Below are 25,885 nucleotides of genomic sequence, written 5' to 3' on the forward strand. Positions count from 1 at the left end.
CAACAATTGATGATCATGGCTTTACTAAGTAAAAGCAAATGTGAGGGATTACATGCTAGGGACAATCCCCTGCTGTCTTTATTCTGTGCCTTTTCTCCAAGTATTTATAGGTATTGTAAGATGCCATGTATGACTCTACCATTATTTTTCATAGTTTCACATCTAAACATGACAATCTGCAGCCTTATACAATAAGGCCAAGGTTAACTTTGGCAACTCTGGCACTATCCATGTCACCATGTAAGAACGATGAAAGTTCAAGTGTCACATGTACTTACTCTATGTTAGATAGTGTGTTTATACATTTATATCATGTCTTGTTCAAATCCAAGCAGCTAATAATTGGTGGAGCCCTAGCCAGTTGGAGTGTCGACCTGCGGACTGAAGGGTCCCAGGTTCGATTTTGGTCAAGGGCACATGCCAGGGTTGCAGACTCAGTCCCTGGTAGGAGGTGTGCAGGAGGCAGCCGATCAATGATTCTCTCTCATCATTGATATTCCTATTTCTCTCTCCCTCTCCCTTCCTCTCTGAAATCAATAAAAAAATACATTTAAAAAGACAATAATTGGTGGATCCTGGTTCAAACTCATGTCTCTTCGGCTACAAAGTACATGTTCTCACCTACTGCATTATATTGCACAGCTAATATGCCATACTATGATGCATGTATCTATATATATTATATGTATATATGAGAGGCCCGGTCCATGAATTCGTGCACATGTAGGGTCCCTCGGCCAGGCCAGCGATCGGGGGCTGATCAGAGTGTCATGCCCAGTCCCCATGGAGGCCAGCCAGCCAGGGGGGATAGGAGCCGCGGGAAGTTGGCCGGTTGCGGGGAGGGACCACAGGAGGTTGGCTGGCTACAGAAGGTTGGCTGTGGGAGCGCACTGGCCACCAGGGGCAGCTCCTGCATTGAGTGTCTGCCCCCTGGTGATCAGTGAGCATCATAGCGACTGGTCGACCAGTCGTTCCGGTCATTCTGGTCGTTCGGTCATAACGGTGGCTTAGGGTTTTAGCTGTATAGATGTCATATATATGTACTATGTATACAAATATGGATATATACATGTAGTGTTACATTTTCTTCCTTAAATAACTTGAAGTAGTTTAGAGTTTTTATATGTCCTAAATGATTTCTGATTTGGAAGGTGACAATATATACAAGAGTGATGTGTCTTGAAACCAAAATTTGGATAGGGATGTCTGGTAAAAGGCCAGGACAAAGCTTAAGTGTGGTTCTCTTTGATGTAAAACAGTTCATCTTTTTTGTAGTTCCCATGCTGTCTGATCCATAATGTCTTGATTTTTCAATAGTACGCACCGAAAGGGAGTATTACCTATGAATGCTGCTGGGTACAGTCATGTTCACATTTTCTGCACTGCCGTCCTATTGCCTGGAAGCACGCACTGTGACTAATGAAAACGAATGAACCACACTCTTCAGGAGGTGCTTGATTTCATTGGACTAATGGCATTATTTTAGGTTGGAAATGGAAACACTATTTAAAGATCACCTCCTGAAAAACTAAACAAAACACACTCACACGAGAGGTCAAACCTGCTTCTTTCTCCCCAGGATTTCTTTAGAATACAAAATAGAATCCACAGTGACCAAACGGGCCATGACATCCTGGCAGCATGGAAGGATGTCTTCAAAACACGACCCCATCGATTTCACGGTGGTTACACAGGCACCGCCGGAGAATGTTTGGCTTCTCCAAAGGCTCAGAGGGATGAGCAGCTGTTGCCCTCTCCCAGTCAGTGACATATTCTGGGAGAAACAGAGTCCTAATTAGATAGAAATTCATTCTCCTTACCATCCAGCCCACTCAAGAACAAAAAACACTGCTAGGAAAGTTCAAGATGTGATAAGAAAAAGATCAAATCCATCTGGGACACAGTGATTGCCTCGGTTTCACAGAATACATTTTTCTCCTACTTTACAGACACACACAAAGAAAACATTTTTAAAACCTGTGCAGTGAATTCATATATTTATATTCATGTATTTCTTGAATATATTTACATAAACTACATTAAAGAAAATGTCAAAGCTTTAGTGTACTAGAATTTATTTAATATTTGGAGTATCTTGAACACATTTATGCAAAAATACATTAAAGAAAATGTCAAAGCTTTAGTTTATTTAATATCTGAAGTCATGTGGCAAACTTGTATGCTTGTGATTATTTTTTGTATATTTAATACACTATTTATAGGTAACAATGCATTTTAGCCTCAAGTAGGAGAGTAACAGAGGAACTGTGAAATCCTATACATAAAACATTATAGTTCTAATTAAATACATTACAGTTTAATTTATATAAAAATATATTCTCTAGGGAATACAACTATAGCTCTAATTGTACAGGTACTTTTTATACTTATTTATATCCCAAAGATAACTAAAGCTTAAATACAATTTGAAAAATTCACAACCAGTGAGGCATTATAATTGAAAGAGTACAGTAACTCTTAAGATAAAAATAAATCTAAGAAAAACATTAAAATCTAAGAAAAATAAATCTAAATAATTGCATTATTAGTATTATGTAACCAATTCAGAGAGTCAAAACTATCATTTACCACAAGGTCACTGGTCATTTTTGTCTGGGTCTCATACAACATTCACTCATTCAATATATTCAGCAAATGGTTTTTGAACCCTCTGTGTGCTCTAGGGAATGTGTGTAGCCCTAGGAAAACACTGGAAGACAAAGCAGACATAGACCCTGCCCTCATAGAGCTTATCTAGTGGGGCAGAGAGAGGAGAACAGAGGCACCTATAGTATAGCATGAGATTGCTGTGCTGGAGCCTCCCACCCTAGAGGAGGCAACATCAATGCTGAGACCTGTAGGATAAGGGTGAAACACGTGAGCCCGATGTAAAGCAAGATTTCATGAGCTAAAAGCAGATGTATTTCTTCCAGCAGATACAATTTCTTCAGCACTGGGAAAAAACAAGCCATAAAGAGCTTCAAAACAATACAGGCAAGCATTATAAAGAAAAGAATGATTAAACCTGATTAAGAAGTTCTTCCAAATATGGACCTGAGCTCTTGTGGTATCTGTGAAAATAGACTTGCAAACCAATCTTCAGTTTGCTTAAAGAGGGGGGGGGGGGGGGTATGATGGTCTAACGGCTGCTGAAGCCAGGTAGCTTTCTGTTTGCCTATCACTACCTGATCCATGTTGGTGTCATACACCTCCTTTTTCTGCCAACATGTAGTCTAAGGCAATTCAATTACCTCAGACAACGTAGATCATCGAAGAGGAGGAAGGAGATGGAAAGAGGATTCCAGATAGAAGGAAAAGAAAGTGCAAAGACTCCCGAGATGTGAGAGAGCGTGGTCTATTCTACAGCAGTGATTCCAAAACAAAGAACCGAAGACACTTGTTGGGCCAGAATGAAATTTTCACCCATCAATAGGAAAATGAGGAAAGTGTGGTAAGTCTTTCCTAAGCTAAAGTCATTCAATTTTAATAATTGAGTTTAAGGCTGCCTTATTTTCTGGCATGAAAATGGCTGCTGTGTTATGAAATGACAGTGGTAGTAGGTGATATACAAATCTATTTGCATTTCCTTCTCCCGCTGCCTGAGCTCCTCTGTGTATATTTAGATAAATGACCCCACTTTTAAAACTAGTAGAACAAAAACTACTGATGTGTAGATTTTACATAGGCCTGGAATCACTGTTTGAAGAATACATTTTTAAAAGTGGTTTAAGCCTTGACTGGTTTGGCTCAGTGGATGGAGTGTCGGCCTGCAGACTGAAGGGTCCCGGGTTCCATTCCAGTCGAGGGCATGTACCTTGGTTGCAGGCACATCCCCAGTAGGGGGTGTGCAGGAGGCAGCTGATCGATGTTTCTCTCTCATCGATGTTTCTAACTCTCTATCCCTCTCCCTTCCTCTCTGTAAAAAATCAATAAAATATATTTTTTAAAAAGTGGTTTAATATGGTTAAAGGGGAGGGGTGAAGGAGACATCGAGAAATAAGGCTAAGGAGGAAGGCAGGAAAGTAGATCGTGGAGGAACTTTGAACTTTATCCTAAGAGCAATGGGAATGATTTGAAGCATTTGTAAAAGATCATTCTGGGATGCTGTGTGTAGAATGCATGTTAAATGGGACGAGACAACAGGAAGGAAGGCCAGTGAGGCAGTTCTACAGTATCCCAGACAATGGACCTAAGAGCTGGAATTAGGGCCAAACCAGTGAGACTGAGAAGAAGATTTCAAGAGATAAACATACCAGGATCTGGTGATCTGTTATATTGGGTAAGGAAGATGGGATGGTCAAGGCTAATGTCCAGGCTTTTGACCTGGGAAACGGAAGTGATCATTGCACTAACCATTGAGCTGGACAGTATAGGAGAAGGAGACTTTTGGTGGAGGAAGGTAGTGACTTCATTTGTGACATGTTGAACTTGAGGGGTCTTTGTGTTCATGTGCATCAGGGCAATTGTCTACACAGGTCTCAAGCACACGAGAGAAAGAGCTGAACTTCAGATATCCATTTTGTAGTCAACAGCACACAGGCAGTAATCGAAACTGTGAACATGGATGAAATGTCCCAGAGACTGTAGCATAAGAAGAGAAGCGGGCTTAAAACATGTTACAAAAGGGTTGGCAGGAGATGAGTGACGCAGAAAGAACCCAGAAACACACGGGTGGGGAGGAGCGCCAAGACAGGAAGGCAGAGGCGCTGTGGAAACCGCGGGAAGACCTTTGCCAGGAGGGGGCAGGCCAGTGCAGGTGCTGCAGGAAGCAGCTGAAAGGACTGAAGAACTTGCTAAGGACCCTGGGAAAGGCAGTGGAGGGAGCAGAAGCCAGATAGAGTGTGTGAGTCTGCAGGCAGGAAGGCGCTCGTTCATGCAGTGTGGCCACGAGAGAGAGGGGAGGAAGGGCCAGCAAGGGGCTGAAGCCGTGGCTTGAAAAAGTGGGTCCTTTGTTTTATAAACATGGGAGGGACTTGCTGATGGATATTGTAGGAGCCACTTGATAGGGAGAGTTTGAAGACTTGTTGCAAGTGAAGAAAATCAATAGGGAGTCAAAGACAAAATATTGACTTGCTTAAAAAAATCACGTTTAATGGGGGAAAAGGAGGACTTATGTAATACTTTCAGCAATAAAGATTAAACGAACAAACAAAAAATCACAATGTAACCAGAAGGATGGTTTTCAGAGGGGAGGGATGGGAGAATGGGTGAAAGGGGGAAGGGGAATATAGCAATAATATTGTGTTGTTTGCACAGTGACAGATGATTACTAGAATTAATAGGATGGTCACATTATAAGGTATAAAAATGTCAAATCACTATATTGTATATCTGAAACTAATATAACCAATATCATATTGTATATCAACCATACTTATATTTTTTAAAAATCACAATGTTAAGGTCTTTAAAGATATAAAATGTGGTGTTCTCGTAAGAACACAGGATCCTGTTATAAAACTGTCAATGGACTTAAACACAGTTAAGGAGGTAAAATGATTCCAAGAAATATTTTTTAAAATCACATTCTAAAATGTTACTTTTAAATTATGGCAGTTTTAGCTCTTGTCCGTAGAGGTCATACTCTTTAAACAATATGTATCTTTGAATGGTTGGTGGCAGAGGAAGCTTCTCGATGGAGGCTGGCTGGCAGAGTCGCTGGAGTCCCATAATTCTTCGGATTTTTAACCGACACAAATGCTTTAATGAGCAAGGATTCTCTGAAATGAATGGGGAAAACAAGTAAAAAATAAAACCCAGTATTAGTGGATGGATCTGGAAGATACAGACTGTTTTAGAATAACACCAATAGGTATGCACACGTTAACAACTGTGACTTTAAGGGGAAGTCACCTTGGAATTAGGCCTTCCAGACCATTCCTCTGGGATGTAAGCGCCAGGAAGGCCGGCCTGCAGTCTGTCTGTGTCAGGAAGACAGCCTCGCTCATAGCGGGTGTTCAACCAGGGGATGTTAAATGAATGAATGGACTTCATTTAAGCGAGCAAGTGCTCACACCTCCTCCTACTTATTCTTTAGAATTGGGTATTACAGAGATATATTTCTTTATCTCTCTTCTACCAATCTTTCTGATGAATAACTATCTAGGAAATACCTGATGCAAATGATTCCATATGTCCATGATCCTTAGGTTTGTTTCAGTGTCTGACACCTAAACATTTTATATTTAAAAATCTACTAAGGTTAAATATCAGAGTTAGCCTTTATTTTCGACTCTTACTTTATCTCGATGGCAATGACAGTACTGGCACATTATCCTGGCAGCATGGCACAAGGGCTCAGCCGCAGGCCCTGGGCTCGGTCAGCTTGCATTAAATGCTGGGGCTCTGCCACTTAGTATTTGTGTGACCTTAGACGAGTTACTTGACCTCCGTGAACTCAGTGTTCTCATCTGTGAAATGTGGATAAGAATGGGACCTACCTCTTAGGGTTGTTTGAAGATCAAACAAATTAATTCATGTCAAGTGTTAGAAAAGTACTTGGTACCTTGTAGCCATTCAATAATGTGAACTATCACTCAATTCAAAAATAAAAGACATCACATTTCTATTACACTTGAGACGGTAAACATGTAAATTATTCCTTTTTTAAAAATGAAAGCAATGTTTTTCAAAAACCATTGAGGCAAAATAATTGTTACCCAAATAGGCAGAATAAACCCATCTTTTTTTTTTTCTTTACCATTTAATTTTCTTCCCTAACAAATACTATACTGCCTTCTGTATACCTGGAGAAATGCTGACATCCAGTGGTTATTCATACTCACAGCAATCAACTGACTTACATTCTGGTTGCAATAATATATGACTGAAACAACCAAAAACATTCCTCCTATTTATATTGGGATTGCCTTTCTAAAGTCATAAGAATCGGTCCTTCTTTTTCAGTATAAACACGTGGAAAATTAATTACCAATTAGAAGCAAAATGTTCTATGACAGGAAACACACTGGTGTTGGAGAAAGAGCCTAAGTTTTGAAATGAGACAGGCAAGGGTTCAAGTCCTTGTTTTGTTATTATCTATGTCTACAACTTTGGAAAATTAATTTGTCTAAACTTTAGGGCTTTTGCCCTTATGATCTCCAAAATCTCTTAACCATTTTATTATAAAATAAAATATAGATAGAGCAACTGAACAAATGTATAGCTTCTTAAGTTATAAGTGACTAGAGGCCCGGTGCACGAAACTCTTGCACTGGGAGGGTGGAGTCCCTCAGCCTGGTCTGCGCCCTCTCACAGTCCAGGAGCCCTCAGGGGATGTCCGACTGCCAGCTTAGGGAGCGGGTCTAAGCCAGCAGCGGACATCCTTAGCGCTGTTACGGAGGAGGGAGAGGCTCCCACCATCACCACTGCACTCGCCAGCCGTGAGCCCAGCTTCTGGCTGAGCAGCGCTCCCCCTGTGGGAGCGCACTGATCACTAGGGGGCAGCTCCTGCGTTGAGCGTCTGCCCCCTGGTGTTCAGTGCACGTCATAGCAACCGGTCGTTCTGCTGTTTGGTCTATTTGCATATTAGCCTTTTATCATATAGGATTATTAGGTCAACATCTTTGTCTCCCAGGTTATAATAGAAGAACTTCTCTAGCCACCCCAGAATTCCTTCCAAAGTCTACCCCAAGCTTCATTTATTCCTCCCCTCGAAGAAACTACTATTCTGACTTGTACAGGAATCACTTCTTGTAGCACTTCATCATCTCAGTGTGTTTACCCTACACCAAGCATGTCAAACTCAAAGGCTAACACGGGCCAAATAAACAAGGTTTACGTTTATGTGGGCCGCAAAAAAACAAAACCTTCAATTTTCATAAAAAGGTTTATTTCAGTAGAGACATGCTGAATACAAAGGGCTAAAATAAATGAGTAATTGTTAACATAAAATAATAGAATATTTTAATAAAAATTAATATTTTTTCTTGAACATTAACTTACCAGACACTGAATAACTGCACAAATTAATAAACATAACACAAATAAACCTATTTTTCTTGTTCTCCGAAAGCAAAATATTTCCTGTTGCGCACACCAAACAAGCCAGTACTAGACTAATGACATGGCAATCGGCTGCTAAAATATTCGCTGCTAGTTGTAGTGGAGAGAAATGGTGCGCCTGTGTGTAAGGCGCGTAAGAGAAATGAATGCAACATGATTATAGTAATCAGTCATTAGTGAATGTTGTAGTTTGTTACCAATAATTATGTATATCAGGATATTATAAAAATTAAGTTATGAAATTTTTATTAAAACGTTTCTTACATACCGTTATATTGGCTGGGCCGCAAAAATATTCACTGTGGGCCGCATGTGGCCCGTGGGCCACGAGTTTGACATGCTTGCCCTACACTATAGTATTGACAATTGACAATATTTTTAAAAATTTGACATGTCTATTTATATTTTTCTTATAATAAATTTATATGAGATTTGACTGTGATACTTTTCTGTTGCTCATTTTTATGGGAATTTAGTTTTCCCGAATTTCTGGAAGGAAGCTAGGTTCAAGACAGCTCTTTTAAGTTAACAGAGCTTCCTATTCTGTCGCCTTCTTGCAATGATCCTCAACACGGCTGGTGTCTTGCTCTCTGAAGTTTCCTGGTTTTGTTTGCGCCCACTCATGTGGACCTCTCTTATCTCCATCCTGCTTGATTTTGTTGTTATCCCAATGTGGGCCCCGCTCAGAAAGGGAGGCCTGTCAGCCCAGTTTCCTGAATTCACAGGGTCCAGACTGTTTTATAATTCCCCTTAGCCTCATTTTTTATTGATAAAAATTAGCATGACAGCACACAACTCTACAAGTTGTGGGGATTTCATGACACACTTTACATGTGCATTTCATACTTCACATATACTTATGTATAATAAAAATAATGTAAAAACACTAATAATGTAGTTCATAAAATAGTTAAATTTATTAAGTGTTTTAATGTTCCACATAGTATGCTAAGCACCTTACATGCATCATCTCTTTATTTATTTTTTAAAATATATTTTTATTGATTTCAAAGAAGAAGGGAGAGGGAGAGAGAGATAAAAACATGAATGATGAGAGAGAATCATTGATCGGCTGCTTCCTGCACACCCCATACTGGGGATGGAGCCTGCAACCCGGGCATACCAGCTGGGCCATGCATCATCTCTTTAAATTCCCACAACAACCTTATGAGGTAACTACTATCCTAGCCCTATTTTGCAGTGGGAAAACCTTGGCATAAAAAGGGTAAGTAACTTTCTCAAAACCACACGGCTAGTATGCTATCTTGGTCTTTTTTTCAGAAAATAAAAAAAATTCCCCTCTTTTCAATGAAACAGGAATGATACAACAAATTGTTGTTTGTTTCCATGAAAATATCAGCCCTGAATGACATATACAACTCAGCAATCCTACTCCTAGATAAGGCCAGAATTTTATGCCATCCTAAGTCCATCTAACCCCAGAAATCAATTTCTAGGCTCACAATACTGCATTACTCATCAGATTCTCTAAGATTCCAATTTTAGTTTCCACAAAGTCTCTTCTATTGTAGAACTCATTCAAGGGGAAGTCACTTGAGAAAATCCAAGCTTACCTCCAAATCTGCTTTTGAACTATCGATCTTCTAGCCAAAGTCTCCATCCTTCCCACAAAAACACCCAGGTGAATTAATTTAATGTGTGAGACTCTGATTGAAACTAAATGTTTAAATGAAAACTACTTTACCACTCATATTTCTTTTTATAGAACTTTATATCTAACAAATTTGATATGTAAATCAGCTCAACATTTAAGTTTTATCTTATTGACTAAAATATATATAATCTACCTAAAATTTGCCTGGCCCTAAATAATTAGTTGATGAGGTTTTGTTAATCCATTCATGGATGATTTGGGTATATTAAGAGTGCCAGATTATATGCATGTGACGAAAAGTTCTATTATGCTTCTTTAGGCTCCATGCAATTGATGTCCAAGTAGTTTGGGAGTTCATTTTTCCAAACTCATATTTTGAAAGAGAAAACCTCTCCAATCTATTATTTTTTCTAGTTTCTATATGTATTTGAAGTAATTTTAAACGCCATTTTATTGAAACATTTGTAATATAATTCACATTTATAATTATAACTAAACTTTAACCTCGAGAACACCTAGTAGCCTGCCTTTAATAAAAACATTTGATGGTAGGAATTTGTTAATAAAGACCAGAGAGAGAGCATATCAAAAAGGATAATTCTAATACATACCATTCATTCATTTACTCATTTATTGACTAACCACTTACTAGGAATTATGCTAAGCCTTGAGAATATAAAAATAAACAAAACAGATTCCTGCCCATATGGAGATTACAGTCTACATACTTTATAATATTCTAGAAGTTAACTTTAAAAAATGAATTCTATTTAGAATGTTAATAGAGTTATAATATTACCTATTATACAATCAAAGAGTTAGAAAGTATTAAGAAAAGCAAAACAACATTAGCATCTTAAATCAGAGGAAATAGTAAGGGTGACTTTCAAAAACAGTGAAAATAAAGTAGCACTGAAAAAAAGTACCAAAGATAACATTGAGAAATTTCCCCTATAGACATTTTTCATAAAAAAAATTTGCAGGCAAACTTGTTTTTACCTAGTATTTGACGGATTTCTGGCCATTCTCTCTGTACTTCCAGTGCAGTCTTCAGCTTATCACACAGAGGGATATAATCCATGTAATCTATTAATACACGAATAACGCTGCCTACCAAGTGTTTCATCCAAGGAACTGTAATAAACTCACAGAACTGAGAGAATTGATAAAATTTAATTTAGTAGTACTTTTACTATACCATATACATAAGCACTCAATTTTATGAAAATTACTATCTTTGTCTTTTTACAGGAAATAAAAGGTACCTCCTTGTAATGAACAAAAAAGAAAAATAAATGGTTTGCTTGTTTCTGTGAAACAATGGGTCCTGGAGTTATATACAGGCTCTGATGTGACGTAGCCAGCATAACATGGACAAATCATGCTTCTTTCCAGGATTCTTCTTTCCATGCTTTTAGCCCCCATATCCCACTGAATAAGCATAAGTTGTTAACTGAATACATTTTCACATTCTTCTACATTCAGTTTCCAATTCAAGAAAAATACATACCTTCTTCGGTGCCTAGTTTTACTCTTATATCCCCACATTATTGCTAACAAAAGTTCAAGCGTGAGAAAAATATCAAAGTTAGAGTTGATTTTTCTTTTCTTGTTACATCTCCCAGTGAGCCAAAGGTAGGCTCATTGGGAGATGTAACAGGAACTGAGCCCAGCTGGCGTGGCTCTGTGGTTGAGCATCGACCTATGAACCAGGAGGTCACAGTTCAATTCCCGGTCAGGGCACATGCCTGAGTTTCTAGCTCAATCCCCAGTGTGAGATGTGCAGGAGGCAGCTGACCAATGATTCTCTCTCATCATTGATGTTTCTATCTCTCTCTCCCTCTCCCTTCCTCTCTGAAGTCAATAAAAATCTGTTTTAAAAAAATGAAATGAAAAGATGCAGAACAAAAGGCTGTAACTCACCGGGTTATCCTTTATTATGCAAGATGTCCACCCCGGCAGCACCTCCTCCTCTATCTCTGACCACACGAATGAGTTCCCAAAGATGTCCCCGTGCATGCACTGGAAGCACAGCTCCACCTGGTAGCCGTTATTCAGCAACAGCCGCAGCATGGCCTCGTCGTTGAGGGCATACTGAATGGCGCTGGGGAAACGCGTGTCATTCACATGCATAAAATAGCAATTGACGTTGGCTCCGTGGGAGAGAAGCAGCCGGACGATTTCGTGATTGTTGGCCCTCACTGCCACAAGCAGACAGTTGAGGGGGTCTAAGTTTGGATCCGCACCTGCATTCAGAAGAACTTCCGTGCAGTGGATATCGTTATTGGAAACTGCAAAGTACAGCGCCGTCTTCCTCCCATCGTCATAGCTCTCAGAAATGTGGTCAGCAAGCAGAGTATTGACGTCAAAACCATTTTCAATGAGCAGTTCTAGGCACTGGGCATTTTGCCCATCTGCTGCTGAGTGAATTGGTGTTAGCCCACTTTTCCGGATTGCATTTTTGGATGTTACTGGGATAAGATATTTCAGCGCACTGAAAATAAAAATAAACCAAATATCCACATGGCATGAAGACAATCGAGAAATTAATTAAACCAGCTTACTCATTAAGACACATGAGTGCAGTTTGTTTTAGTCTTCTTTACGTTTGCTAGATAACCTTATACAAAGTCATATAACCTTTGTCCATTGCCTTACTACTATTTGGTTTATGTACTTTAGTTTTTATTTAGCTTCCTGTTCGAAATGTTCCTGGGGATCACGATGGATCATATGTTTGGCCCTAGAATTTTGGCTCCTCAGGAACCCTCCCCATCTTCCAATTCTTCTCTGAACAACATGCTATTTCATGAAAACTATAAAAGAAAGGGAAGCCCATCTGATGCCGTAGAGAAATGCTTCATAATCTTGACCATTAGAATCATGGAGTCACGGGAAAATAAAACTGGAAGTGGCCTTGAACATCACTCAGAGCAACTCCTTCATTTAACAGAAGAGCAATGTGCAGCCTGGAGAAGTGAAACGACTTGTCCAAGGTCACACAGACGTGGAGCAAGGGTGAGATTGTTGGCCTCTTGAATTCTCATTTATTACTCCTCTTTCACTGCGCTCTGAGCTACCCATGCTTCACCACTGGCCATGAACATCCTGTCTACTTCAATATAACTCAAAATGGAATTATTAGCCATAAGAAGCTTCTTTCTTATTTCATCAACTTTCTAATAGTCCAATTGAGGTAACTAACACTGCTTATGTTTCTAAGAACTTGTGATAGCTACAAATTCCACACTTGACTGACCAACTAAACATGTATGAGAGCCATCAGCAAGGATAACTTGATCTCTTGTGCCTAACTCAGAGCTACCATGTGTGAATTTATGAACACTGGGAACAAATCCAGGTAAACTTTAACAACGTGTCACTTAGCGTTAATTATGTCATTGGCCACTTAGCTGATGTGGCCACTGAAGGTGATAAAGCCTAAGTATTTCAAAGTTTTGGAACTTATTAAATATATTTCATTGCCTAAAACCAACCTCTCATTGCAGGTAGTTTAATATAATGATTATAGACTTCTATTGATATGCCAATTATGGCACTTTGGTGATTTAAAAATCTATCCAGCCATTTTTTTTGGAATAAAGAACTCTATACTTATAATGAGACTTTTCTACTCAACAATATATTTGACATTATACTATAATATCCATTCATGTTGCTAAATAATTAGAGTAATACTGATAATATTCTCACAAATTTTAATTCTTTTCAAAGGGCAAAAATTTTTAGAAACTCTATAGCCTTTTAAAAACACAGTTAAAAAAACAGGAGGGCATATTTGGATGGCTTGTGAAGAATTCTCATGTGTAACTTCCCTCTAAAAGAGAAACTATTCATTATAAAAGTAGTATACATTCAATGTGGAAAATTTATAAAGTACAAAAATATATTATGATGGGTATTGGTGTGGGCCTCTTTGAAGATGGGTGAAAAGGTAAAAGGATTAAAAAGTATAAATGGGCAGTTGTAAAAATAGTCATGGGATGTAAAGCACAGCACAGGGAATATAGTCAATAATATTGTAATAACTATGTGTAATGTCAGATAGTTACTAGACTTGGCGGGGTGAGCCCTTCATAAGGTATATAGATGTCTAAACACTCTGATGTACATCTCAAACTAATAGATGTTGTATATCAACTGTAACTGAAAAAATTTAAAATTGTTAAAACGTAAAAATATAAAAAGGGTAAAAGTCAACATGTTTAGAAGAACAAAAAATGTTGAACATTTTGCCTATTTCTTTTTGGATTTGGGGGGTTATTACTTAGAGAGAATTATGATTACATTATACATGCAATTTTGTATTTTTTAACTTAAAATGACCATCCTATGATTGACCACTCACAGGTAATGTCCCTCGTAGGCAGCTCGGTGTATAGGAAGATGCCCTGCCCTGTTAGGCACATTTCCGCTTCCTCCATATTCCAGCAGGAGAGAGATGCAGTCAGGATTGCCCCCTCCTGCGGCCTCAAACATCACTGACGCCCCATCGTCCGCCAAGGCAAACACATCGCCCCCTGGCAGTGTGAACACATGCACAGTGACAACTGGACGGATTGGAAAGATGGGCTCCTTCCAATTAGACGATTGTTTTCCTTTCTAGTTAAAACTTACAATTGAAAGTATAGAGTTAAGAACATCTACATTCTCAATATTTTTAAATAAACAATTATGCAGCATGTTTCCTTTTATTAGCAAACCTTTGCATCGCTGGAACATCTGAGAAATAAGTCAATTTCTATAACAGACAAATGCTCCTGGGAAAAGACATCAGTTAACACTCTATTTCAACTGATGTTTACCAACTGTGCTGTATGTGAAAACACTGGGTGAGACTCAACAGAAGATCCTAAGATAGCAACTCTATTTTAAGAAACTCCAAGGGGAAATGAAACAAAAAATCATCAGAGAACACAAAGTGTAACATTCGCCTGACATCAGGACTAGCAGGTTCCATGTAGGGGGAAAGGTCTGTGTTTGAAGTACGGCTTTGCGGCTGACTGTGGTAGCTGGGGACAAGCTATTTACTTGCATGAACCACATCTCATCTAAACTAGGGTGCCCAGCTTATGTCATAAGACTTATTTAACAATTAAATGAGGCTGCACTTTGAGGTCCTCAAAAATGTTAGTCTTTTCCCCATAGATGATCCTTGGGGTCCCTGTGGTCCTAGCCTTGATTTAAAGATGAGGAAAGTCAGAACCAGATGTTTAAGTAACTAAGCTAGGAGCAGACAATGAGTAGGTAGCAGAAACCAGTTTCAGAATTTGGTTTCTTAATTCTTTTTGAAAAATATATATTTATTGATTTCAGAGAGGAAGAGAGAGGGAGAGATAGAACATGAATGATAAGAGAGAATCATTGATCGGCTGCCTCCTGCAACCCCCACACTGGGGATTGCGCCCACAACCCGGGCATGTGCCCTGACCAGGAATCAAACCGTGACCTCCTGGTTCATAGGTCCACACTCAACCAATGAGCCACGCTGGCCAGACTGGTTTCTTCATTCTTAATAAAGCACTTGGAGGTTTCAAAGGAGGAGCAACATCACAATCTGTTGGGCAGAATTAGGGAAGGCTTCAGGGAGGAGGTGTCTCAAGAAGGTGATTTTGAATTACGTTGGACAGAATTCCAGATGAAGGCAAACATCTGACTCTGATCCAGACAGCGGGATGTGAGGCATGCTGGGGAGCAGCCATCTAATTTGGCTGGAGTGCAGGATACACGTTGGAAGTAGTGAGGAATACACCTGGTAAACAATTCGAGATGATGCAGAGGGGGCCTGTGTATAACGCAGTGGGCAGTGGGGAGCCACTGAGGACTTCTTACTGATTTGCACTATTGCAGCTGTCCTTTAGGCAGAGGAGCTGAGTTCCGTATGCAGTAAATATTCTCTGACGGGGAGACCGGAAACCTGAAGAACAATTAAATGACTGCAGTGGTCCAGAGGAGATGTGAGGGGCCTGACCGGGATGCAAACCAGAGGGACTGCCAAGAACAGGTGCGTGGAACATGGCGGCATTCGGCACCGGACTGGATTTGGAAAAGAAGGTGATGGAAGAAGTAGAGGTAAATCTGCTTTGTCTCGGATGACAGAAATCATTAAATCAGAAGTGTGAACGAAGAGGAATTCCGTTTAGAAGGTGAGTTGAGACCCTGGGAGCCATCTATGTGAAAACGGGGCTGTTTTTAGAGACAGCAAGCTGAGCTGGGCGTGCAGATTTGCAGGTAAGTGTGCAGACGGTTTAGTTGAGCACGCGCCGGTTTGGTTCAGTGGATAGAGCGGTGGCCTGTGGACTGAAGGGTCTCAGGTTTGATTCCGGTCAAGGGTTACATGCTTGATCCCCAGTAGGGGGCATGCAAGAGGCAGTGGGTCAATGATTCTCATCGTTAATGTTTCTATCTCCCTCTCCCTTTCTGAAATCAATAAAAAAAATTATTTTTTAAATATATATATTTTTTAAAGATTTTTTTTTTAAATTGAGTTGTGGAATAGGGGACCACTCGGGAGGCTGTCGAGAGCTGGGCACCAAAGCCGGATGCCCAGTTACTTTCCGAAGAGGAAGAGAAGCCAGCGAGGAATGGAGAAAAGGAGACAAGCCAGGGACGTGCAGTTCCTGGCCACGTACCTTTGTGGATTAGGTGCTCCAACACATCGCAGTGGCCGTGCTCAGCAGCGACCCCTAACGGCGTGACGCCGAAGCCGTCTCTCAGGTGCACGCTGCCGCCGTGCTTCAGCAGCAGAGCTATGAGGTCTTTGCGGCCTTGTTTGGCCGCCTCGTGCATGGCCGACCAGCGCTTGGCACAGGGCTGGTCCAGGCTGGTGTCGTGCTTGAGCAGAGCAGACACCATGTCATAGGAGCCCCTTCTCACAGCTTGAAGAGATTTTTAAAATAACAATCGACAGTAGGCATATTAACATGAATATTAGATGGTGTTAAAGTGACCAATGTTAATATCAAAAGAGAATACTGTATTTTTCACCCCCATTTCATTTCTTATATCCAAATTTCGATTGCAGGCCCTAGTCAGTTTGGCTCAGTGGATAGAGTGTCGACATGTGGACCAAAGGTTCCTGGGTTTGACTCCCGTCAATGGCACATACCCAGGTTGCAGGCTCCTTCCTGGCCTGGGTCCTGGTAGGGGTGAGTGCAGGAGGCAACCAATCGATGTGTTTCTCTCACATCAATATTTCTCTCTGTCTCTCCCTTTCTCTTCTGCTCTCTCTAAAAACAATAACAATAATAATAATAATAATAATAATAAACCCCACAGATTTCTATTGCGAAATGTAAGCAAGCAAGATGACACTGCTGTTTCTTTAAGACTCTGACCTGAGGAGGTTCAAGAGTTTCATGAAAAACAGTGCATATTGCTAAGATAAGATGTGGTATATAATCTTTCTAAATTTTAATTTCTTCATTAACAAAATTAAAATAACATCCGCTGTTGGGTTGTATAAATTAAGTAATGTATGTAAAATTTTTAGCATATACTAGGAGCTCAGTAAATGATAGCTATTATTGTTAATAATATCATTTCATCACTTTTAGGATCCTGAAGCCACATGTATAAATAAGGTTTATCAAGTTTTTCCCCCTCTAGAAAGTTCCCCCGACGATAGCAGTATGAAATGAACATCTCCTTCCCATGCTCTTAATGGGAGTTTAGCAATAGGAATGTTTAGAATCTAGGTAGGTTCTAAATAGATGAAGCATATGACAGCCAATGAACTACAGTTTCAGAGGTTTACTAAATCAGCTCTCTCCCCTTCTTTGCTTGTCTCTAGTATCTAAAATTACACTGTTAAAAGTGGTTTCCCCCTTTAGATTAATGATATATTTTCCCAGCTTAGATATAAATACTTCTTTTTTAAAATATATTTTTATTGATTTCAGAGAGGAAGGGAGAGGGAGAGAGAGATAGAAACACCAATGATGAGAGAGCATCATTGATCGGCTCCCTCCTGCATGTCCCCTACTGGGGATCAAGCCAGCAACCCGGGCATGTGCCCTTGACTGGGAATTGAACTGTGACCACTTGGTTCATAGGTTGACACTCAATCACTGAACCACACTGGTGGGCTAGATATAAATATTCCTAAAAGATGTAATGCATTTTCTCTTATCATTAAGTAAAATCTTATTGAGAAACAGCAGGATGAATGCTGCTCCCTGCAGCTGGGGATAAATACAGATTCATTCATTCATTCATTCATTCATTCATTCATTCATTCATTCAATACCTGCCACAATAGGAAAGGCACTGTGTTAGGCACTGTGGACAACAGAAAAAGACAGATGTTTCTCACTTGTGGAATTTACAGGTTAGGGAAGAAGGCTATCCTGTCTTGTGTTTGGAGAGGAAGTCAGAGCCTGGGCCTTTGCTGGGAAAGGCAGGAGGAGATGTGGGCCCACATAGAACATCCTGGGCACCCAGGAGGCAGAATGCAGAAAGGGTCTCAGGCCAAGCCAAGGGAGAGGGCTCCAAAAGGCCTAAACTAAGGCTGAAGACAAGCTTTGGAGGCAGGCAAGCCATCACTGCAGTGAGATTCAGGTTTTGTCCTCCTCACTGTCTAAATTAGAGTCTGTTGACAAATGCATTTCTCTGAAATCACCCACCTGCCACTGGCAGCTCTAATTACAGTGTATTACCTCATCCTAGCTGGTGTTATTGCAGAGCAAACATCAATAAGTCAAACCAACTAAGAGGTGTGTCCTCGTTTATCTTCTCGCTCCTATTGCATTTTTTTCCCTTTTGCCTGATTCAGAGAACATATTGATTAGAGACATTAGTCTTTCTTCACGAGAACAACAGCAATCTAGGCCATATTCAACTTAAAATACTTTGAAAAAATAAAACTTAGCTTGTAATTTACTTTTTTGGAAAGAATATGTTTTCTTTCCCATAAACATAATAATGCAAATTGTGGGGAGCCCCTCCCAAGTTAACCCACAAAGACATACCTAATCAATAAATGGGTGAATAATGAAAATTAACGGGACACTATATTTGTGTAACATAACCAAGTACAAATAATTATGAAGTAAAAAATACACACACACACACATATATATATATATATATATATATATATATATATATATATATATATATATATCTTCAGTATTAACATTTTAAGAAAACCCTGTTTCAGTTCAGGAGTTAGAGAATTCCCAGTAGAGAATTTTGCATAGTTTAAAGGCACTTTTGTACATTTATCATCTTCTGGCACTTTTCCTGTTTATTTAAATTCCTGATACTTTCTCTGTGGGTATATGTGTTTTGCTCACATAATTTACTCGTCATCAGTGAATTATTTTCTGACTCATATGACATACAAATAGAGCAGATTTTTCTGAGGTATCTTGACAGGCAATGGAAGATCGAAAGAGGCGATGGAGTGAAGAGAACATATGTTGATTTATGAGAAAGGAAATGTCCGAAGCAAAATTAACTGGCTTCTTCTGTACCTTGGGCCCCAGTGGCCAGGACAATCTCGTGGCTATCCAATTAGAGAAAGGTGACACCAACTTCAGAGACAGGGCAGAGAGGGAGTTTGAGTGCAAAACCCTTAAGTGTCAGGTCATCACAAATCAGGTATCTACCACTCAGCAAGTAACTGTGTAACATGACTGCAATACATCAAAGTAGCATAGTAAGGCCAGATGGCTGATGGAGGGACCAAAAGTGACTTTGGGGGGCCATTTAGGGATATCAAATAAGTACAAGGATAATGGGATTGACATTGCACAGAAAAAGAAAAAGGACAGCAGTTTTTTCTCTTATCTCTCCTTCGTGAGTTAATGGACTGCGAGTAGCAAATTTCAAAGCATCCCACAGATTCAAGAAGAAAATTGAGAAGGTACCATGAATTATCCATTTCCCTATGAACCTAAAAAAACAATGTGGTTTCCACAATGAAGGTCCTGAAGAATTTAACCCAAGAAAAATTCTTATTCTCCAGGATGATGGGGACATAAGTGAACACCTCCAGAATATTTCCTTCACGAGACTCTGTCTTCTCTTTGATATTACCATTTGGTTTTAAATATATCTTATTTCTAAATGTTAACTCTATTTTGACTGATAACTCAATGATCAAGTTCCTTTCCCACTTCAGATACTGATAGAGTAGAGAAACCAACAAATGAAACTTTGAAATGCAAAGAAATGCTTACTGCTCTGTTGTGGGCATTAAGCATTTAACAATTTACATGAAGCAAAAAGAAAACAAATGAGTGACAATTATGTGCTCTTTTTGAAGTAAGTGGGTTGGGAACAGCAGTAGAGACTAATTTTATATTTGCAAAGTGCGATGAGAAGAAGAAGAAGAAGAAGAAGAAGAAGAAGAAGAAGAAGAAGAAGAAGAAGAGGAGGAGGAGGAGGAGGAGAAAGGAAGAGGAAGAGGAAGAAGAGGAGGAGGAGGAGGGGGAGGGGGAGGAAGGGGAGGAGGGGGAGGAGGAGGAGGAAGGAGAAGAAATCAAAGACTATAGAAACAATGACAAATACATGGATGTCAGTGCAGATAGTCCATAGTATATGCCTTTACAAAAACAACGCAGATCACATTAATAGTGGTGCAGCAACCCGTAGCTGAATATTCTATTAGTACCTGTAGTGCCAGCTCAGGAAAAGAGTTCTGGTTTATTTATGAGAAGCAACATGTTATGGTGACATAAAGGCTGGTTAACACATATACAGAGACAGCTATCTGTTCCTCTATTCTCGTGTTTCCCCTTTTGTTTTAGCAACAGAAGCCCCAAGTTTCAGCTGGTCACAGTCTATCCAGGTAGACTCTACATAACCAGGCCGGCCTTGTACCTAAGTGTGGCTACGTGACAAAACCTGAACTAATGGCATAAGAATGGAAACGCTTTATCGATGTCCAGGTCATCTTCTTAAAGGGGAAGATGCGTTCCCAAGGCTGCCTCTTTCCTCCTTCCTGCGGGCTGGGAAATGGCATCTGGAAGTTCTGTGTGACGGTGGTGCAGCCACCCTGCCACCCAGGGCCACACACGCGGAAATGTTGTCTAAGAGAGAAACGAACTCCATTCTTCCTAAGTCATTGCTGCTTGTTTGCTTTGGGTATCTGTGTTTGTTTTTTTGTTACATAAGCTTTGCCTGTACCCTAACTATAATATTAGCTTGGCCAATCAGATCTAAATTTAGGAAGGCTGAAAGCTCTGACATGGGGCAAGAGGAAGCAAGACGGAATCGGATCAGAGTGGCCCCAGGCTCTGGTGGCCCCGTTTATTTAACGTTATGTCCAGAGGCAGAACCCCTGCCCCGGTGTTCCTCCGCTGTCTGTGGATGACCCTCTACGTCCCCCAAGTCACAACTAAGAGCAACTATATCTGTGAAGGTTTCACAGATTCAGTATTTCCCTAGTTTACTTCGAACATACACCTTTATTATAGTATTTGTAACATTAATTTTCTACTTATATCATATCTAGCTCTCCTACTAGACTCTTTTAGAGGAGAAAAATCATTCCACTCCTCTTTATATCCATGTTGCCCAGCACAACACCTGGCTTAAGGTAACGTCTCAATAGATGTTGTTTGCACTGATGTTGTTGAGTTAATGTTGAATGTAAATATTTTATGAATGTTTATGACTTGTCTGAGTTTTCTGTTAATATTTAGGTTGTTTTTCAAAAATTCTAGTGATTTCCCTGTGAACGGGAGCGGTGGTAGTGTTAGCTAGTTATGACCAGAGCCCATGATGCTTTATTCTCTTTCTCTGTGATTGCTGATAAATAATCTTAGGTCTCCTCCTGCCACACACACACACACACACACACACACACACACACACGCACACACACACGCACACGCGCATCTATCATGTGGCAGGGGTTTAATATATTTATATTATCTCTAATTTTTATACCAAGTCTGCATGGCAGGTGGTATATTTTCATTTTATACATGAGGAAATGGAGGCCCATAATTGTAATCTCAGAGGTAAGATCTAAGTCCATATAATACAACTATACTGTGTATTTGAAAGTTGCTAAGAAAGTAGATCTTAAAAGCTCTCATCATAAGAAAAAAATATATAACTATGTGAATTGATGTAAGTTAACTAAACTTATTGTAGTAATCATTTTGTAATATATAAAAATCATGTCATATATCTTAAACTGATACAGTGTTTTATGTCAATTATATCTCAGTAAAACTAGGAGAAAATAAGTCCACAGATCTGATACCAAAGCCCAAATTCTTACTCTACAACCCAGTCCCTAAGAGAAAGGTGATGTTATCCCTGGTCATTGTAGTTAATATCACCTCTCTCTCTGCCTCTGCAAACAGACCTGCCAACTCCTACTGGTCTACAAATAGCACGATACACAAGACTGAGAATATACTGAGAAATGACACCTTTAGGTTTTTTCATTTTTCCTTTGCTGTGTCATGGTGGTTAACTCCTTGTAGGGGCCCAGGGGTGCATCTGAGTACTCCTAATCTGCTGGCTCCTCTTCCTTCCAGTTTGGCTTCATTGCTGATGTGGACCTGGAGTCTCTCGTTGGAGTCCCCTTCTGCCTCTTGCCTCTGACTATAGACCAAACGTGCAACCCCCTTACAGCTGGCCCCTATCTAGACAATGTTCTTTTAGAACTGGTACTTCTTGTTTCATGAAACTAGTTTGGATTGCTCCTGGTTAGTTGGTGCTGAAGGGTCTTTCACATTTGACCTCTTTGTGGGATAGAAAAACAAAATCTTAGGCCAGGGAAGGTGGGAGGTAGGGGAGAACCCAGGGAGAGAAAGGAGATGAGGTCACGTAATTTTAGCCAATACACAGTGGTTTCCAATAAATCCATATTAACTACTTATTACTTATTGCAAACAAAAAGTTCTAGAAAAAAGGTCGTTTACCAATGAGAAGAGGTGTCTCGCCTTTGTCGTTTTTGGTGTTTGGCCATACGCCCTTTTCTAGTAAAGTTCTTACATTTTCCACCAGACCAGCTTTGACTGCCAAAGTCAATGGTGTTTCTCCATCAGAGGTCTTGAACTCCCAGAGCGTCTTATAGGATGCTGAGATGTGAAAGCATTGCATAAAGTTAAAAATCTTCATCAATCAAAGTCGATTGATGAAGCAGTGAAGACTAAAAGGAGATGTGAGTAAAGTTTCTCAAATGATGGTATAAGTAGATGAACATGGATGTGCTAATCAAACTGACAGCTATAAAAACCAACATGTATGTTTCAAGGTGCTCTTTTTTTTAAATGGGTTGTAAATTTTCATCCTGATAAATTATAAATCAACTTCTCAATCATTAGCATTGTTATTTAAATTGCATCTGAAATTGGTTTTTGTCAAATGAAGCCTCCCTCCCTCTGTCTCTCCCTCCCTCCCTCTGTCTCTCCCTCCCTCCCTCCAATGCTTCCTCTCTCTCTCCAAGCAATAAACAGTCTGGCCTGTGTGGCTCAGTGGTTAAGAATCAACCTATGAACCAGGAGGTCATATGCCTGGGTTGTATGCTTGATCCCCAGTAGAGGGTGTGCAGGAGGCAGCCGATTAATGATTCTCTCTCATCACTGATGTTTCTAGCTCTCCCTTTCCCTTCCTCTCTGAAATCAATACAAATATTTTAAAAATAAAATAATAAAATCAATAAACATCATCCTTGGGCGAGGGTTAAAAAAAATTTACATTCAAATCAATTAATTCATGATATATACAAACTTCTATCACTTTTAGGTGATAACCACATTTTCCAGCCAACCTGTGTCACATTCTTAGAAGGATGCAAAGGTGAACACAGAGACTCACAAAATGTACTGATTTTTGTACCCTACGTTTAAAACATGGCTATTGCCTTTTCTCGGTTTCAAATAATATTTTATTCTGCTTCTCCTTTTTGCTTGTTACATTCATTGACAACACTCTCAACTTCTACATTCTTGCTTCAGTTTGGTCAAAGAGGCTTTATGTTCTCTTACCATCCAGGACAATTTCCAGTATTTGTTGAATGGGCTGAACAACAGCTTCATGCAGGGGAAACCATCCTTTTTCATCCGCTTCATCTAATGCGTATTTGTGTTTCACATACTCCTGGAGCTCAAGAATGTGGCCTAAAGTAAACACACGGGCTGATAAATCTGTCCCGGCAAGATGGAATCTCGAATTCATCCCAGTGTAGGCAATGCACTCACTTACCGTGTTTTATGGCCTCTACAAGTTTCCTGTTTTGATCACTTAGTGGCACAAATCTTCCAGAGAAAGAAACATAAGCCATAATTTAAAAAGTGAAATACTCTGAGGAACCAACATTTTCATCTATATTGAGTTCTGAAGATAATTTTAATAATCAAGAGTTTAAGGAAATGCACACAGCTGATTTCATCCACTCAAAAATGCAATGACTAAGAGTCAGATATAGAGTATATTTATGATACACTAGACGCAGGAACATTAGTGAAGATGATAAAATATAAGCTTATAACACTGTCTCTCAAATGAGTGCTGAGCAACGAAGGAGTAAACAACTGGAGGCAGAGTCGGAAGAACTGGGCTCGGGTTTTGTGCTTTGTGACTCTGGGGAGGCCAATGAGCCTTTTTGAGTGGTGGTTCTTCGTCTGTAAAGTGCTGGGAGCAAATAGAAAAGTCCCTAAGACTTCTTTCCATTTAAAAAATTCTATGCTCGATAAATGTTTGCTGCTTTAAACCTAATAATTGCTAATTAATAATGGCTCATTTGGGGGCTTATGATCCACCCTGCATGTTAGTCTTAATCAACTCATCCACAAGTGAAAACAGGCTGAGCATTTACAGAGCAAACACCCAGTTATCAGCCCAGTAGGTCATGATTTCAAGCCTCATGGCAATTCTCTGGGGTGAATTTATTCAAAGGAAACAAAGCATTTCATAACAAATTGGTTTAACATTATCAAGCAGAAACATGTGCTGCCATCCTAGGGCTGTGAATGCTTTCCCCGGAACTCTAAAGTTCTAAAACCTGTTGAAGATATGGAGAAAAATTAAAGAGGCCAGGAATTTAAATGTAATATGTCCATTTTTTAAAAGCTCAGAAACTATAATTTATAGCACTGAATCTATCCCAAAGCACTACTAAGTTTCAGAATATTATAATAGAATGTAAAGGTAAACTAAAGTTTAGTTTAGTCAGAAGAATAATGTGTGTTGTTCAAGACAGAAATCTATATTTGCAGTTTTAGACCCTATAACCCCTGCTAACATAAAACACCAATTTTGTGTATAATTTGTTAACTTCTGTCACTTGAAAAGTAGATAATGAAATAGGCTCTGGTTTATCTATTACTTCTCCATATATTATAGAAACCCTCAACCCTCTCCCCATTCATTGAACATATGGGCTAGGTGGGCTAGCATTACTCTTCATATTTTAAAGGTGCAAATATAGAATACATTACTTATACTAGTAAAGGTTGCCTGAGTCAGTAGCAGAATGGGATCTAGAATATACAGAACAGACCTCTGTATACCTATCTATACATTAGTTGTATAAACTGTACTTGTAAATTTGTTTAAATTTATTGTCCTTTTCATGCCATTAATTTAGAAAATAGGCAATCATGCACAACCAAATTCAACTAGAAATTTCCCCTCCAGGTTATTTCCATCTTCTGCCTGAGTGGGGATTTGTGGAAGGTCAGACTACTGAACCTATCACAGTGGCCCTTGTAAAGCTGTTTGATTCTCTGCCAGATAAGAAGGGTGAGCATTTTCCTGGAGGAAGAGTTAGGACACAGCATTTATTTCATCTTACAACCTAGTGATTGTCATAAAGGAATTTCGTTGAGAACAGTCAAGTTGATTGTTACCTTTCAGGATAAAATTCAGTCTTGCTGGCTTCAATGGATTCTTGAATACTGAGCTGAATATCATAACTTGTAAGATTGTCTTCATCAGGGTCATCATTACTATCCATGACTAAATATAATTTTGAAAAAAAGCAATTTCTTATTATCAGTAAATGGCACCGCATACCATATATAAAGTTAATATGAAAGATGCAAAGTGAAATACTAAAATGTGTTTACATTTCTCCATTTAACAAATACAAATGCATTTGTTAACATTTTAATCCATATTGTATATGAAGCCCATTCTAATTTTTGAACCTTTAATTACCTGTCTTTTGGGTATCTGTGTTTTCTCATTTTGATTTTCTTTTCAGTAATGACTATGGTTGGGCTTATAAGAATTCACTTTTTCCACATTTCTGACTTAACAAGAATGTTGGCCTAT

General features: G+C 39.4%; 1 protein-coding gene across 1 annotated transcript; it reads right to left on the reverse strand.

Annotated features, from left to right (window-relative positions):
• Window positions 1-5,547: 5,547 nt before the first annotated feature.
• ASB15 (ankyrin repeat and SOCS box containing 15) lies at window positions 5,548-25,567 on the reverse strand (the record flags this gene model as incomplete). The annotated part of the gene is made up of 9 exons (XM_079786445.1): window positions 25,459-25,567; window positions 23,813-23,865; window positions 23,596-23,727; window positions 22,528-22,686; window positions 16,273-16,518; window positions 13,989-14,160; window positions 11,543-12,113; window positions 10,619-10,772; window positions 5,548-5,720 (listed from the first exon to the last, which is right to left on the reverse strand). The coding sequence occupies exons 1-9, from the start codon at window positions 25,563-25,565 to the stop codon at window positions 5,548-5,550; spliced, it is 1,767 nt and encodes a 588-aa protein (XP_079642571.1). The 5' UTR covers window positions 25,566-25,567.
• Between the last annotated feature and the right edge of the window lie 318 nt (window positions 25,568-25,885).

Source organism: Cnephaeus nilssonii (assembly GCF_951640355.1).
Source record: "Cnephaeus nilssonii genome assembly, chromosome: 12".
Classification (NCBI taxonomy): domain Eukaryota; kingdom Metazoa; phylum Chordata; class Mammalia; order Chiroptera; family Vespertilionidae; genus Cnephaeus; species Cnephaeus nilssonii.